General features: G+C 42.7%; 1 protein-coding gene across 4 annotated transcripts; it reads left to right on the top strand.

Moving 5' to 3' along the window:
* Positions 1–927: 927 nt before the first annotated feature.
* TP53INP1 (tumor protein p53 inducible nuclear protein 1) lies at positions 928–17,201 on the top strand. Of its 4 annotated transcripts, XM_059901372.1 has the most exons (5): positions 928–1,163; positions 7,516–7,776; positions 8,360–8,717; positions 11,166–11,203; positions 12,309–12,398. In XM_059901372.1, exons 2-4 carry the CDS (start codon positions 7,665–7,667, stop codon positions 11,185–11,187), a joined length of 492 nt encoding a protein of 163 aa, XP_059757355.1. In that variant the 5' UTR covers positions 928–1,163; positions 7,516–7,664; the 3' UTR covers positions 11,188–11,203; positions 12,309–12,398. The 4 variants fall into 4 exon arrangements, with proteins under 4 accessions (XP_059757355.1, XP_059757352.1, XP_059757354.1 ...); XM_059901369.1 differs by lacking the exon at positions 11,166–11,203 and having other exon boundaries at positions 12,309–17,201; XM_059901371.1 differs by lacking the exons at positions 928–1,163; positions 11,166–11,203 and adding an exon at positions 1,352–1,886 and having other exon boundaries at positions 12,309–17,201.
* Positions 17,202–17,524: the final 323 nt, after the last annotated feature.

Below are 17,524 nucleotides of genomic sequence, written 5' to 3' on the forward strand. Positions count from 1 at the left end.
CTGTCTTACTTTCCTCTCACTATAAATAACGCGGTGAGCAGGTAGGCGTCGTGTGAATGCCCACAGTCCGTACTGCGTAAACAGCAGAATAGAGGTCATGGGCTCCCTAGGTCACAGGAGAGCCCGGATGCAGCCGCTCTCCTAACTCTTCTTCCTCCAGGATGCTCCTGTCTTCCGGAGCAAAGGGCCTCCAGGCTCCTGACGTCTCTGCCTTCAGGTCTGGTCTGATGGCCTCTTCTGCCTCGCCGGCCTGTGGGCTGAATCCTGAGCTTGTAGGCGAGTTCAGTCAGCTCCCAGTGTCAGTTACCACAGCGAGGTGGGGCCTGACTCCTGGTCTTAAAAAGGAGGCTGGGTGGGCGGCATCCCTGTATCTGGAGGCCAGACTTTCTCTCCTAAGAAGACCAAGAGGTTAAGTGGGGCTGCGTCACAGTCTTTGGCCTCCATCACCCTCCTCAATGCCCTTAATTTTCCTCTCAGAGCAGAAAACACTTTGTGTCCCTTTACGCCCCAAACGCTCGGCCCCTCACTTGGCCAAAGGGATAGCTGGGGCCGGGGCTCTTCCTCTCCCCTTCCAGTTCCAGTTCGTCCTCACACTCCAGCGGGTTCCCATTTTTGTTCGTCCCCAGCCCCTCCTCTCCTCTCTCCCATGCGCCCCGTGTACCAGCCCCCCACCACCACCCCCTTCCGCTCGCCCCTCTTCTATCCCCTCGGCGCCCGGGCTTTGTTGCCCGGGCTTGTTTCTAACTTGAGAGCGTCGCCCGGCTCGGCTCCAGGTCACGTGCGTTAGTGACAACCTCTCGCAGGGCGGCCCCGGTGCCCCCGCGCCGCCGATTGGTGGGCCGGGCCTGGCGCGGCCCCGGGGCGGGGCGGGGCGGGGCGGGGCGGGGCTGCCCGGCGGGCGGGCCCGACGGGCGGGCGCAGCGGCCGATCAGCTGTTCCGAAGCTGCACAACAACAAAAGGAACGAGACGGGCCGGCGGCGGCGGCCAGTGGCGCGGCCACAGGAGGGCTGGACCGGCTCCGCGCCCCGAGCCCCGCGCCCGCCGTCCGGGAGCCGCAGCTACCTCAGCCGCCCCGCGCCGCCAGCGCACCGGTTCCCGCCGGTCCCCGCCGAGCCGGGCGCCCGCTGCCTTCGCCGCCCGTCCGGCTGCCGGTCGGGCCCACGTAAGTGCGGGCGGGGCCGGCGTCCAGGGCCGCTCGCGCCCGGCCGCCCCGCAGCGTTGCCCGACCCGCGCGCCCTGCCCTCGGGCCGGCCCGCGAGCCGCGGTCAGTGCGCTCCCGGCCTCCGCTGCCTCCGCTCGCCGCCGCGGGCCGGCCGCCCACCCCCTCGGCGGACCCTCGTTGGTCCCGGGGTGCGGGCGGAGGCGGCGCCCGGACACGGGCCGGCCAAGCCCCGGCGAGGGGCGGCGGTTGGGTGTTCGGTTTCTGCCTCCTCCCCCGAGCGTGGCCTGTTTTCTTGGCCGCGGCGGGACCTCCTCCTCTCTCTCCTCCTCCTCCTCACTCCCCTCCACTCCTCCTCCTGCCCTCCGCCGTTGGACTGGAGCTGCCCGCTCGGGACTCGGCGTCGGAGCCCCCGGCTCCGGAGGAGCGAGCGCGGCCGCCGCCCCGGGACACATCCCCCCAAGGCCGGCGGCGCCGCCGCTGCTCCTCCAGCAGCCCTCCCAGCGCAGGGTCGCGCTCGGCAGCGCAGTGGCTCAGTTACCCGGCGACCGGCGCCCGCCGAGTGTCCGCCTGTTCGTTGCATGTTCCTTGACCCTGCTTGATCTTCCGCATCACTATTTGAGGTTGCACGTGTGGAAAGAGCAGTTTCCCTGCCCATCACAATTAAAACCCTCATCGTTTTGATCAGTCGCGCTGATTGGGTGCTTCTCATGTGCCATATACTATGTGAGGACTTTACGTGCGTTATCTCAATTGATTCCCGTAATAACCTTATGAAGTAGGCTGTATTACGCATAGGTAAACCTGAGGGCCCAGAGAGATTGAGTAACTTACTCAAGACCACACAGACAGTTAAAAGGAATTGGTTTTTCTCTTTAAAAAGTTGCAGATGAATTTTACTTAGGGATTCCTTGTTTTTATTGTATTTCCTAATTACACCTGCTCATTATCTTCTATGTTGATTCCAATTTAGAGTAGATTTAGGAAGAGCTCCCCTTCCCCCTTCCATCATTCGGAAAAGAACCTTTTCTGAATACAAAGTAGTTTTGGGAAAGGGGAGTGGAAAGTGACCCATGGGATCATTGAACAGAGTTAATAATGAGGTGCCCCAAGATCTTGCAATCACTTGCTTGGTAATTGAAATATATATTTCATTGCAGATGTGAAAAGCGTTAGGAAGCTTTTGCTTTTAAGTCACAGCCACTGTAATCCTGAATTGGCAGCGTAATTTTCAAAGGCTCCTGCCTGGAACCAGGACCTTACGAATTTCTATGACTAAGGTCTCGTTTGTTTTTCCATCCTGTCTTTTGTTCTTTTTTGTGACTGCTCCATCGATGGCTCATAGTTCTCTTGGGAATGCTCCCACTTTCAAAATTTAAGGTGAACAGGCTATGAATTACCACTTACTGCTGTCTTTGTCTGCTGTCATTCAGCCTTCAGAGCCAACCTGGTGGATCCCGGGGAGAATAACCCCCTTGTAGCCAGTTGAATAGGCTGGGTAGAGTGGAACAAGCAAAGACAACTTTCTTGGCTTGGTTTTAATGCAGTTTAAAATTTATTTAAAATCACTCGAATCAGCATGTTTATTTTTCTAAACTAGTGAGATAACGATCATTTTGAGGCTGCTTTTTGATGATGATGTGTAAATTTAGCCACTTGATATTTCAAAACTGTCAAGAAGCCACAACTGTACACATAGAAGTTAAATCTTTTTTTTTTTTTTTTTTTAATTTAAAATGTTGTTTTGGAGCCGCCTACTGGCAGCCAAAACCAACAGAAAAGTGCTGTTCTCTGAAGTTCTTAGAGCCAGAGTTGAGGCTGGAAGGAGCCCGAGAGATCCTGTGCTGGGGTGGGGGATGGAGGGCAGGGGGGAGCAAGGCCCTTGGGACCAGACACACTTACACTCTAACGCTGGCCCCAGCCCTGACCAGCTCTGTCGCTTTTGAGCAAGTTACTTAATTTCTGAGCCTCAGTTTCCTTATTAGTCAAATGGGACAAATAAGTACCTCAAGTCTGTCACATATAATAAGCATTCAGTAAATTGTAGCTCTAATTATTATATAAACATTTTGTCGATAAAGACACTCAGACCCAAAGATGCTAAGTGACTTGCTCACAGTCATACAACTGGTTTGAAGTGAACTTGTGGTTAATATTTACTGGGTGCCTGCTGTGTGCCTGCTTTTAAGTGATACATACTTAATCCTCACATTGGCACTACCCTGAGAAAACTGAGGCACCGAGAAGTTACTATATATCCTAAGTACACACAAGTTCCAGGGAGCAGAGTCAAGATTTCAAACAAAGCAGGCCAACTCCAGAGCCATGTGGCCTCTAGGTTGGTTGCCTGTCTCAAAAATGAGAAAATAAATCACACGAACAAGCTCTTCCAGACTAGTAACTCCTTTTCTGAGTTCTCAAACTAGAATGCTGTACCCCATAAGTATTAAACTCAGCCATCTTTCTCTGCCCACAGAGCATTTCTATTCATGAAATATGAAAACATTGATGATTAAAAAAAAAAAAGAAAACATTGATGATAAAATGTTAGGTAATAAAGCGGGATACAAAATTGCGCATGCATTAGCCTACAATTGTGACAAAAAGAAACTGTTGAAGAAAATGCACAATATATTAACAATGATTGCAACAAAGCATGGAATAGAATAATAACTAGTTTCCTTATTTATTTTCCAAACTTTCTATAATGTGGTTTGGTTCATTTTATAATGAAAAAGACATTTTTTAAAAGGGAGGGAATGGAGGTATTTTGAGCCAAGCAGAAGAGGGACAAAGCTGCCTTCTCGAAATGCTGGGGACCAGACACTTTGTCTCTTTTCTCCACTGGGGTGAGACTGCCAGGCTTGCAGGTGCCCCAGAGAACAGCAGTGCCACCTAACCTAGCCTTCATTCCTCTACCTCTTTCCTAAATTGCAGAGCTGTATTTGTAAATTTGTCCTCTTAGGACACTTGCTTTCTCTGGAATTTTTCACTTTAGTTTTATCATTGTCCTAGAGTTGTGAATATGAAAAAGTCAGTGATATGTGGTGAGGAGTGAAGTCAGAAGTTCTGCTTTGCCTTTTAGCTCCACATAGAACCAGCCCCATGGAGAGCCTCCATTCCTGGGTGGGAGCCAAGGTCAAGAGTAGCAGTGCCTTGGTAGGGACAGTCTCTGGGTCATTGAGAGGCTAGGCCATCAAGACACTGGAAAGACTTTTCTAAAACAGTATTGTCCAATAAAAATATATATGCATGTTTAAATTTTTAAGTAGCCACATTAAAAAGGGGCAAAGAAATAGGTGAAATTAATTTTATTTATATATTTTATTTAACCTAATATATCCCAAGTTAAATAAGATTAAAAATTTAGTTTCTCAGTCACACTAGTCACATTTCAAATGTTCATTCACCTCATGTTCCTGGCAGCCACCTCCCTGAACAATTTTAGTGTATTGGGGTCTCTCCAGCAGCTCCTCGTCCTTTGTGACAGCTATAGAAAGCAGGGCCAAAGGAGCTTTGCAAAGTTAGACCAGCCTCACTCCAGGAAACCAAAAGAAGATTGACTTGTGCCGGCCCATGGAAAGCTCCTCCGGGGACACCTTTCCTGTGGCAGAGCTGCGTGTGTTCCAGGCAAAACCTGGCTTCCATGTTACGGTTTTGGAGCTGCAGCCAGAGGGTGCAGTTTGCAGTTGGGAACCTGCAGCTGCACAACCACAGTGGCCCCAGCAAGTTTTCTGCCTTATAGCTGCCACTTAACTGGCCTGGGCCCCACTGACTTACCTCACGTGGCGTCACATTTGGGGGATAAGGGCTCATTCAAGACGAGCAAGGTTTTCCTGTGGGGTGCTCCCTCCCCACCCAGCAGCTCTCACTGGTGCAGGGGCTGAGTCCAGCCCTGTACCCTGGAGAATTGGCATTATTCTCCCAACCGGGTCAGCAGACACAGAATTGTGGTTGGGACCAATACCTGCCTCCATAGTTTAAGAGAAATGGGGAAAAGATTTTGAAAATACCTTTTTTCCCTCCTAGCTTATATGCTCAAAACCTTTATTTACACATCACCTCATCAGCTATTTGCACATGGGGTAGGTCATCTTTTGGGTTATGTCAGGCCAATTACACAGCCCACTTTTCTTCTAAATTCTCTTACATGGAACATAAAGCTGACTTTGTGTTCTCGTACTAGAGCTCCAGACTTCTGGCCATGTTGCTTTCCAGAAGGGTTTCAGGAAGACTGGTTATGCAAGTGATACTTCCTGTTTACCCGCTTTTCATAATGAATGGCTGAGGATGACAGATTGTGACCACAGAAGTATTCCAATGCGGTTTATTTGAGCACACGTTTGTAGTACTGCACATGGGCAGTAGCCTGCAGTGTGCACATAAAGAACTGAACCAGGAGCCTCATCAGCTACAGATTCCAACTACATTTACAGCTAAAGACGATTGTCTTGAAAGTGAAATGTCAAGAGTCTGAAGTTAGGGATTCAAGACTGACACTCCCTGGATGGTCTCACCCACTCTTATGGTTCCTGGCATCCCCTTTGTGTTGATAACTCCCAAAGCTGTGCCCCCAGCAGACACCACGCTCTTGGACTGCAGAGTCCTATACTCAGCTGCCTTCCAGACATCCCCGGTGTGGGATTTGCAGATTTCCACAATTCCATGTGTCCAGGGTGCACAGCCTGTACCTCCGCAGTGTTCCTCTTCCACTGAACTATCCCACCATCCCCCCAGTTGGTCAGGCCAAAAACCTGGGGCATCCTTGACTTTTCCCTCCCCTTCACTTCTGGCTTACAGGGTCCTGCAGGATCTGGTCCCCGCTTAGCCCCCGAGCCCGCTCTCACGACCGTCCACCTGGATCTTGAGCCACACAGCAGGCGCCACGTTCTCACTCACCTGCACATTTTCACAGTGTTCTTTCTCCTCTCCTCCTTCCTCCACTCTTGAGCTTTTCAGCCATTCACGATTGAAGTCATTGATTTCAGGTGTCCTTCCCTGACCTCTGCCTGTGTGGATTTGAGGAGCACCGGTACTTCTCCTCACGTGGCACTCATCACACCGGGTTGTTGCACTTGCCATGGGAGGGCCTTGTCCACTGCTGCCTCCGCTGCACTGAGCACACTCGGCCTGACCCATAATAGGTGCTCAGCAAACATTTGTGACTAATAGTTGACATTGACTGAGAATTTTGTACCGAGTGCCTTGCTAAGTAGGTTGCCTGCACTATCTCATTTGACAAGAGTAGGATCTGGGACACTGTCTAGGAGGTGGTGATTGGCAAAGTCTGGAGAGACACCAGTTGGCTTCAGCCAGGGTGAGAGTGGTGGAGAGAAGTAGGTGGATTCGAGCCAAGTGTGCAGCTAGAGTCAACAGGACTCGCTGAGAGTTTGGATGAGGGGTGGGGTGCGGGGGTAAGGATCCAAAGGAGTCAAGGGTAAGGGCTAGGCGTTTGGCCTGAGTAACTGCTGGATGTTGCTGCCTCTCCTTCCTGAGTACGGGGGGAAGGGCAAGTGTGCCTGAGCATGTTTGTAGGGGAAAAGGAAAAGATCTCTTTGCTATTTTGGGGGTTTGATATGCCCATCAGGTAGGCAGGCAGAAATGGATATATAAATCTGGAACTCTGGAATAAGATCAGATGAGGCTGGAGTTCCTCATTTAGAACTCACGAGAACTCCATGAAGTAGAACCGTTGCCTCCTGAAATAGTGTGAATTCCTTAACCCTTAGGGCACAAGCCACAGAGCCAGCATTTGAACCCAGGCACAGTGGTCGTTTCCAGTTCTGGTAGCTGTTCACCTGAGTTTTGTACAGTGTGACTTTCTCCATGCCAGCTGTAGGAATTGTTTTGAAGGTCAGAGTACTTACAGATTTTAAATGTAATTAGGTGTGCTTACGATCATATACAAGAACAGAGCGGAGAAAAGGTGCCAGGGAAAGGTGAGGGCCTGGCGTGATAGTGGTCACTCACTGGCCTCTATTGCTGGCTTCATTTGGCAGCTTCTGGCCAGTTAACCATGAATACCTAGTTTTTGCTCTACTTACAGAAAAGTAGTATTTCAGTTGACATACATTGTTCAAATTCATCCCTTATTATGAAAGCACAGATGTGAAAAAGAACCAACCCCTTCTATTGCACATTTTGAGATATTTACAGGTTGCGTTTGAGTACTCAATTCATAATGTTTGTAAAAAAGAGATATTGCATATCTTGTGTTTGAAAGAAGGGAAGAGCCATAGCTGTAGGCTAAGGCATGTGCTTTTTTCTAAGGGTGGGGATATGTGTGTGTATTTTAAAACCACATACACATAAACGTGCTGATTTGAAATAACCTTCTTTTTCTGTTTTATTTTAGGGATAATGACTCTTCTTGCTTCTCGCCTAAGTTGAATAAGCAACTTGTGCACTTTAATCCCCTGTCAGTGTCATCAGGCTGACAGAAGACAGGTTTTTGAAATCTCAGCTATAAAGACATCCAGCCAAAGTCTCAATCTTGCCTTAACAATGTTTCAGAGACTGAATAAAATGTTTGTGGGTGAAGTCAGTACTTCTTCCAACCAAGAACCAGAATTTAGTGAGAAAGAAGATGATGAATGGATTCTTGTTGACTTCATAGGTAAGGGTATTCTTAGCCGTTAATCATCACGGCAAAAGTGGAAACTCTTGCATCTAGTTTTTGCATAAGTAAACCAGTAACTCTGAAGGTTTTTAAGCCTTAAAAGTAAATAAACAAGAATTTGTCTAAAAAAATTGCAGGAAGCATTCTGTGCCAGATGATCAGTCAGGGAAATTGTTTGATGTCAGACTTTGCAGTTTTGCAGCTCTTAAACCCCGATCAAATCAGAGGCACTTTAATAGAAAATTCTCATACTAGACAAGCAGTAACCCATTTGGCGCATTTTGTGTTTACTCAGCAGAATAGAAACAGTCTTAAAAACTGTTCCTGCAAAACCAACATAATCCATCCCATACAGTGATACGCACCCCCCCAACACACACACATGCACACACATGCTAGGTGCTGGGAAGTTATAATCATTACGAGTGAATATGAGTGGTTTTGTTTCTGACCTAAGTAAAGGGAGGCACATGAGCATCAGCTAACAGCATCATCTCTTCTCTTTCTGTGCTCTGATGTGATATCAATGTGATGCTCCAATCCCGTGGGACTTCAACGACGTGTGTGGACTACGATCTAGACACTTGCACTGGTTTCTCAGCAGCCGAAGACGAGGAAGAAGACATCAGTGAAGAGTCACCTTCCGAGCACCCTTCAGTCTTTTCCTGTTTACCCGCGTCTCTTGAGTGCTTAACTGATCCAAGTGATTCCTGCTTCCTCCAGTTTGAGTCCTGTCCCATGGAGGAGAGCTGGTTTATCACCCCTCCCCCGTGTTTTACTGCAGGTGGATTAACCACTATCAAGGTGGAAACCAGTCCTATGGAAAACCTTCTTATCGAACACCCCAGCATGTCTGTCTATGCTGTGCATAACCCCTGCCCCAGCCTCAGTGAGGCCCACTGTGGGACTGAGGAATTTCATAACCCAAGCAGTCCCAGGTACGTTGCTCTCCACAGACAGTCTGTTTAGTATGCATTGTATTTATTTCTACTACAGTTCAAAGCTGAGTTTTTAGAAGATGCAGAGTAATCTTAGAGAGATTCATGAAAGTATATGCCTAGTGCACAAGGCGGTTGATGGTATGAAAAAAGTGAATTATAGCACGAGTTTTAAAAAAAGTGAGTTATAGCATGGCCCCAGTTACGTAATGGAGAGCTGTCTCATTTATAAAATCATGCTACTGAATAGAAAGAGAAGACTGGCATTTCTGCTAAGTATCTTAGAATATAACTCTGGCACTTTATAGACTGGATTATTTGGGGCATCAAATTCGACAAGAATAGTATATCTTAAAATAAATCTCTTATGATCTTCCAAGTAGTCCTAACTAGGTCACATCAAATGGCGCTTAAGCTTAAAACCTGAGGAATCTTAAGCATGAAGTAAAATGGCAGATTTACCAAAACATTTTGCTCAGAGAGTTGTTTTCTGCCTTACAGAGGAAAGATTTCCTACCCAAACAATGTTTTGCTGTTATATGGGTGTCCCAAGTGGTCTGAAAGGCTTTGCTCGAATGGCAGATAGGTGGAGGGCCTGGAAAGGTTCAGGGAGGGTGCCTGGTCAGTGATATGTTCCAAAACAAACTCACAGTCTGTGGCCTTTATTCAGAGACTATACTCAAGATTGCTCCCACCCACTAAAATAAAACCCATGGCCATGTTAATTAGCTCAAAGTCCAGCTAGTCCGTGTTGCGTGTGAGTGGAAGGTTTCCTATGGGAATAAAGTATTTGCAGGATGCTGGTACTGACTTAGTTCCCTTAGTACCTGTCAAGGGAACAGGTGAATTGTGGTTCGTGCTGTCATCCAAAAGGCCTCTTTTTGGATTGTCCAGGTTCCAACTCTACTAACTAGACCATTGTATATATCTTCTATTTCCTGTTTGCCAAATATAAACAAAGCCCAGGCAGCTCATTAATTTGTTAACTTTACCAGAGTTTGCTGCACTCTCAAGTCTCAATATTGTAGATGATCTTGAATGAGGGTAAACATACACTTGTACCAAATTGAAAAACAATTTGCTTATATAGTTACCCAGGCTTTATACTGGCTAAGATCTTTGATGGGAAATGTTACTTTAACTGGCACTTTATTCCACACTATAAATTTATCAAGAGGTTAATGTTTCAGGCATTCCAACAAAAGTTTAAAATATAATTTTTTGGAGGTGGTATTAATTGCTTTACAGTTGATGCAAATTAATTTATTCAGTTCTTAGAAATTCCTTCCACCCTGATTTTGATCTCATCTCTGAGGAATTCCACTTGAGAATTTAGCGTGATTAATAGCCCCTTTAAATTAGTAACATTTGTATATTTACGTTTCAGTATTTTTTTTAAATTGTGTGTGTATACGTGTATGTATTCAGCAGCTTTGTAGACAACTTATTATAGAAGCAGTACATATGCACTACAGAAAATTAGAAAATGCAAAAAAATTTTAAATGACGTTCTCACTACCAAGGGATGAATACTGTTAAGACTCTAGGTCATATCCTTCCAGATTGTTTTTTCTGAATGTGCCCATGCACAGGTACATACACCATTTTAACCTAAATGGTATCAAGCTGTATGTACTATTTTACAATCTGCTTCCTTAGGCAACGATCTCTACCTTTTTTCCAGTAAAATTTTCCTTCATCAACTACACAAACCATTCTCAGATTTGCTCGCTAGAGTCCAGAATATTTCATCTAGTTTGTCCAAACCAGCATCCAGTTCAGGACCTTGCACTGCATTTGGTTATGTGTTTGCAGTTTTGATGCAGTGAGAATGTTCATTTTTTTATATCTTGTTTGTTACTGTATCTTGTTATATGTTTTGATATAACACATAGGGTAGTTAAACATAAAGGATCAAGTGAACACAATTTTATATGAATTCTTTTTGAACATAAGAAAGTACTGCAAATTATTATAGTTTTATAATAATTAAAATTTTTTTAACATCTTTATATTTGGATTTGAAATTCTTATAAGAAAGGCTCACTAAATCAAGATAGAAATAAGATGTCACCAAAATTAGGAGGATGGCTCTGTAGTAAATATTTGTATTTTCTGAGCAAGAAATAAATCATATATCTTTTAAAAGTTAGATTGTTTCCATCCTGTCTATCCTTGAAGAGATTACCGTAAAGCACATAAAAGTAAGGTGCTTCATAATTAAAGGTGGGCTTCAGAGTATGTACTTTATTGCATTTTAGCCTTTATAAATATTGTTTGTGAAGGTTTATGTGCTATCATAATCTTGAATTAAGTAATACATGTGCCTTTAATGACCCATAGTAAACCAGTTATAATAAAGAAAAGTTGACCACATACTAATAGTAAAATTAAATAGCATTTTAAACCTTACTAGTGATTTAATAGTTCACCATTTAACATTTGTAGGGCCAGGAAAAGCTGCTTTTAAGACTCACTGGCACAGAGTAAGTATATTCCCTTTGAGACTGTGTGATATGTGTATCAGTCTGAGCAGGGAGGCGAAGGACTCAAGGCACCCACCTTTTAAAAACCACCGTCTTTATTTTCACTGCTCTCTATTAGTTTCTTAATGTGACCTGCTTTAATTCTGCCATTTAATAAAAACAATATATTAAAAAAGATCATTGTGTTTTCCTCTAGTGGTTATAGGCAGAATATATAACTGCCTTTCCATGTAAAATAACCCTTAAAAATCTTGAAGTTCTTCATTATGTGTTAATATAGTTTAGATCTATTGATTAGCTTTTAATATAGAAAACATATAATAATTATATGGTTTGTAGCCATATTTTAAGATTGTGTTCTCCCTAAGGGTTTTTATAACATTGCTATGCAAATGCCATTACAAAATGTGCCCTGTTGTGATATAAATTTAAAACTTAGAATTGTTTTCTGTAATAAGCAGGTAGCTTCTTACTGAGAATTTTAAATGAGTAGAATTTCCTTATGCATGTTTCTAGTAAATACAGATTTAAAGCTTGTTTCCTAGAACATTTTACTTATAGACAGAAAACATCCGTGAAGGTGCTATTGGCGCAGTGCATCAGTATCAACCCTGCCTCATAACCATGGTCTTCGGAGTGTGACCTATGTTAGAATCTTGGTTGAGTCAGTTAATAATTGTGACCTTAACCTCTCTGAGCCTGAGTTTTCTGATCAGTAAAATCTGGGAATTAAAATAGTTTCCTTTTAAGGTTATACAGAGAATTAAAACACATGTTAGTTCCCCTCCTAGGAAGCTTATATAAATGGGTTTGGTGTATAACTGAAATTCACTCAAAGTGTAAAGCATTTAAAAAAAAATACAGCCCACTTAATTAACCACCTGTGGATTCTACGGCATATTTCGATTGAAAGTTGGCTTCTCCTTTCTACCATTATCAGTCAGTGTGGTCACAAAATATAAACTTGTCTGTCAGCCGTGAGACACTAAGCTCTCATTCAACCATAATCAAATTAGTGTCGCAAACTGAATTGCCAGGTAGCTTTTTCAGTCTCATTAATAACATACTCTGTTACTTAATACATCCCCATTTTTTTCTGTTTCAGAGTGGAAGCTCAGAATGAAATGGGGCAGCACATTCATTGCTATGTTGCAGCTCTCGCTGCTCATACAGCTTTTCTGGAGCAACCCAAGAGCTTTCGCCCTTCCCAGTGGATAAAAGAACACAGTGAAAGACAGTCTCTGAACAGAAATAGCCTTCGTCGCCAAAATCTTACCAGGGATTGCCACTCTCGGCAAATCAAGCACAATGGCTGGGCTGTCCATCAGCCCTGCCCACGTCAGTACAATTACTAAGAATTTCAAGTGTGTTTGGTTGGTTTCTCTTGGTTTGTGCATATGTGTGTGCATGTGTGTGTATGGACGATGAATATGCTGTCTCTTTACAGACAACTGATGACCAATCACACAGTTTTATCGGTATGTTTAGACACTATCTTGAAGACCAGATTTACATGCTGTGTATCACGTAATGCCTTGCTCTTAACATTTACTTTGTTGTAAATTTTTTCAGAATATTTTTGGAAACATATCAATACAATTACAGTGTTTAGTGTTTGGGAATGTCTTTAAATCTATTAAGGTGTACACAAGTTAGCAATTTAAAGACATTTCTTCCCAAGTACGAGAATAGGCATCTTTCAATTTCATTTTATTTGGTATTAATCAATCTTTTGAGTAAGCAGAAATTTATTCTCAGGGTCAGCCATACACTTTATTGACCAGTACTTGATACTCTTTTCTGTATATGGCGAATACATTTTTACACACTAACATGAGCATTAACAAGTGATGTGGTTGCCACAGATATAATGGAATTATGGCTGAACTTTCTTTTGGAAGAAAACTTGATATATTTCTGTGTGTGTGGGTTTTTTATTTCCCAGATTAGCCGTACAGTTCATTTCGGAATTCAGGTACATTAAGTGTTCGTGAACAGTACATTCAGTAACTCCGACGTGACTGTGTGACATGGTACAGACATTACAGGCATCGTGGGACAACAGCACTCGTCTCACATGCAGAGGGATTAAATTCGACCTGTGAAATTATATTTGGGAAAATGTGTGTCCATAACTAACCCACTGGTCTACTGTTGAAGTTGTTTGGATTCTTTCCTGCCAGCTCTGCCTACTCGCCACCTCGCATCAGCTGTAAATGCAGAAGTACTTGTCCTGGCACTTGAGTGACTTCCTATTTATATGTGCCCAAGGGAAGAGAGAGGCTTTATATTTCTGATGCAGTGATAGATCCTCTGCCACGGAGACTGTCCTGCCAAGTGGCAAGCAAGGGTGAAGGGGATCCCTGGTGACATCTCTTCATAGCATCTAAATGAAGGGGTGACAGGTTGGCTTCCTTGAGTTCTCGTATTTTTGTTTTAACTCGGGCTTCGGGCAAAATCTTTAACCACTTTGGCCTCTGTTTCCTCCACCAGTGGGGGAGCAGTGGTACGTACCGCCCTCACAGTTGTTGGGAGGACTGTATACTGATTTGAAGCGGGACTGCCGAGAACTGATCCTTGCGTGAAATTCCAGGGGGCTCTCTGCCGAGTCTGGTGATGGGGGTGGGGCTGTGGCAACTCCTCTGCCACAGCTGCTCCTCAGAGGCGATGCTGATGAGGCCGGGGCAGGGCTCTGTTCACACAGAGGCCAGTTAACTCAGCGCAGAGGAAATCGATTTCCTTACCTCTAGCCACTCACTTTACTTTTTAGCAGCTGTAATGGGTTTTGCTGAGCCATCTGCACTCTGACCAGCTTCCTCTGAAATTAAGTTAAACGCATTTACAATCCAAAGCACGTTCTGCATAGACAGAGCAGTACTATCACCTTCATAATCAAATAGCTTATTTTTCCATCTCCTCTGCAACCCTAATTAAATAAGTACATGGCTATACAGTGTTGTCAAGGGAGAAAGCAGCATATAGTTATATGAAGTATTAGTATATACTTCAGTAACCCTGTAGCAGTTGGATGCAGGGAACCATGGGAGACTTTTTTTAAGCGAAGAGCTGGGCTCTTTTCTGACTAGTCTGGGGTATGTGGAGTCAGAAGAGGTTCAAATAGCTTAGTTAGATGGTGGTGGGTTCGTCCACTGGCTGTGCCGAAGGGCCAGGAATGTCTCTTTAGAACAAGAGTCTAGATCCCCCTTCTCTCCTTAGTCCCCTTCCATTTCAGCTACCCCTTTATTTATTTGTTTTCTAATAAGAGGCCAAGTCTGTAAACTTTTGTCAAACTGAGCTAGAAGTTATTTTGTTACTATTTGTGTTTACCAGAGTTGGGAGATAAGGTAGAGTTTTCATGAAGGTGTGTATGTTTTCTACCATGACTGTTAAAGGGCCGTATGTTGCTAACTTGAGCATAGATGTAAGCCTCTGAATACATGGGGGTCTCTTTTTTCATATATTAAATGCAAGTTGTTAGTACCTCACGAGTTAAAGAAGTTCAGCCATGAGAATTTGTTTGGCAGCATGAACAGATTTGTATATAAAACTGCAATGGTCTTTTTTTACTATTATTTTTTCAGATTTCCAAATACCTTAAATACATTTACATCTCTATCAGTTATTGACTTTTTGTTTGCCTTATTTGGGCCAAGTTTTTTATGCTTTGTACCTGGAAAACAAATGATTTCAGTCTTTGCGATGTTTTTTCAGTGTAAGGGTTACCACACACCATCCGTGATATCATACTGTCATTTCTGTATCAGTATCTAAGGTTTCTGTCTAAAATTGGCACATGTAAGCATTAAAGAAAGTGGTTATATGATGCAGTTGAAGTTCTTGGTCATTAGATGTTTGTTAGGGATCTACTATGTGCGAGACATAAGACCAATAATAACAGAGAGTGATGTTGATCTGTTAAGTATTCTTTGAAACGTGGCTGACATGCAGCTTATTATAAGTTTATTATTTTTGCTATTGTAAATATTAGTGGTTTACAATGTGCTTTAGTGCATATTCCTTAAAAATTCAAGCAGTGAGAAATAAGACCCCTTTGAATTTAGCGCTCTGTTTCTAAACTGATAATATAGAATGTTACTTGGAAAAAGTCTGGAATATGTGGTGCACACAGCAGTGTTTCATGAATGAGTTTCTTAGTTTTTATAATGCACCATGTTTCTCAAAGTTTGTGTTTTTTGTTAATAAAACATTTTATAATGTATATCCTATGTTTATTACTTTTTCTTCTTCACTTAGTTTGATTATGTACTGCACCGTAAGTTGAAGATTAACCACCCGTTATTTATCTTCTGTGGCAATTTATAATATATGTTTGGGTGGGTGGGGAATTTTTTGCAGAAGGTGCAAAGTGATTGGATTTTTTACTTACTGTTCCAGGGAGCTTTTTTAACATTCATTTCCTGTGCATGTTTTCAGTTCCCATGCAAACTGTTCCTGTTTACATACCTTCCATGTTGTATCAGTACTTTGATTCTAGTGAGATAACAGTTTACTTAAAACTTGAGAGGGCCATTCAGCATTGCCTAATGTTTTTACTTCTCAAATCTGTGTAGTACACTGGTTTGTAATCTCTATGTCTTCCTTGAATCTGAGTGTCTTTGCTATTTCTCTTCCTCCTCAAGGAAATATATTGTCTTATATACTCTTTAAGAAAAGAGAGCAAAGAAGGGTATCTTTCTTATTCTCATTTTCTTTGAGTTGGAAACAAACAAACAAAAAAAATGAAGGACTCCACCCAGAAGATAGACATTTAAATTTAAATAGCTTAGTAGAGACAGTTTAAGAGTTTCCAAGTATTAGTTTGTGTTTTTAGAATCGGTTAAGAGACTGCTCCTTGTACTGGAGATACTAGCATATGTTTGTAATGTTACCTTAAAATTATCTTTTTATTTTATAAGTCCCATACATACTGGTTAAATTCTTTAAAACGTTGGGCTACTATCATGGATAGGTTCACTGCCATCGGCCCTGTTGATTATTATAAATGGCATCCTTATCTACTTAACGCTTAAATTTTTATATAAAATGCTTTATTTAGAAAACATATAATATAGTGGTGTCAGCCTTGCCACGTACCAATTTCACTTGAAATGTGACACCAATTACAGTGGTTTGGGGTGGAGAAAGAGGTCCTGGAAAGCATACAGATAAGGATATCTTTTCCTCTTTGCAACAGTATCCTTTATGTGGGAGGAGAAGTTACTATTCCAAGGAAGGCAGCTTAAGTGGATATTCTTTTGTGTGTCATTGAGAATTTTCCTTACAACATTTTTTTAAATTGTTATCATTGTTAAATGCCCAATTTTGCTCAGTATTTGCCTGAAGTTTTAGTATTTGTTTTCTAGGAGGGCTTCTAAAAACCAAACCAGTACTTGGGGAGGTTGGATGTGTGTGTTTCCAGGCTTGCTGTGTATGAGTGGTTTTGCTTGCTTTTTGGTTGTGTTTTCCTCCAGAGGTTTGGAACCTTAATCAGTAATTGTGTGTGTGTTTTTTAAGTGGCTTTGGTTTTTTGTTTTTGTTTGTTTGTTTGTTTCTCAAGTAAAATTGTGAACACATTTGCTTTTCAAGGGCAGGGCATCAGTTCTAGAGACTGAAGAGTATTGTAGGTTGTACTATGTGCCTTCTTGATGTGTTTCTGGACACAATTTTTGTTCGACAACTTGAAAACTCAAAAGGGACATTAGATTAGGTTATATACTGTACATCAATCTATGCACAAATGGCAGCTTGTTTTCTTGAGCCACTGTCTAAATATTTTTTTCTGTTTTCATAGAAGGTTTTTATACTGATTAGTTCATAGATGGTCAGTTTTATACACAGACTAAACAAACAATACAGCACTTTGCCAAAAATAAGTGTAGCATTGCTTAAACATTGTGTATTAACACCAGTTCTTTGTAATTGGGTTCAGTGGTGTATTTTGCACTACCTGGAGTTATGGTTTTTAATCTGTCAGTAAATAAAATGTCCTTTAACTTCACATTTGTCAGATTCTCTTATTTTTGTCTTTATGGTCATTAGTCTTAAAACTATGTACAACTTACTTAAAATACTTGCTTTTTAGTTTTACTTGTCCAAAAGATATATTTAATATGCACTTTAAATACTTTTTTTAAACTAATTTTTATTGGAGCATATTTGATTTACAATGTTGTGTTAGTTCCTGCTGTACAGCACTTTAAATATTTTTTTTAAACTTGCATAAATTAGCATATTAACATTTTTCATCTAAAATGAATAATCATTTATGTGAACATGAATTTGAGGATGACCCGCAGCCAGAACCTTTTCCCTCCAGCCAAT

Source organism: Balaenoptera ricei, chromosome 17 (genome assembly GCF_028023285.1).
Source record: "Balaenoptera ricei isolate mBalRic1 chromosome 17, mBalRic1.hap2, whole genome shotgun sequence".
In the NCBI taxonomy this organism is placed as follows: Eukaryota; Metazoa; Chordata; class Mammalia; order Artiodactyla; family Balaenopteridae; genus Balaenoptera; species Balaenoptera ricei.

What these genes read in the sequence shown, in the direction of transcription:
- TP53INP1 (XM_059901369.1), top strand. Translation starts at nt 7,665, where the DNA reads ATGTTTCAGAGACTGAATAAAATGTTTGTGGGTGAAGTCAGTACTTCT. An exon ending in GATTCTTGTTGACTTCATAG is followed by an intron (nt 7,777 to 8,359) that starts GTAAGGGTATTC and finishes ACTACGATCTAG; the next exon opens with ACACTTGCACTGGTTTCTCA. An exon ending in CATAACCCAAGCAGTCCCAG is followed by an intron (nt 8,718 to 12,308) that starts GTACGTTGCTCT and finishes TTTCTGTTTCAG; the next exon opens with AGTGGAAGCTCAGAATGAAA.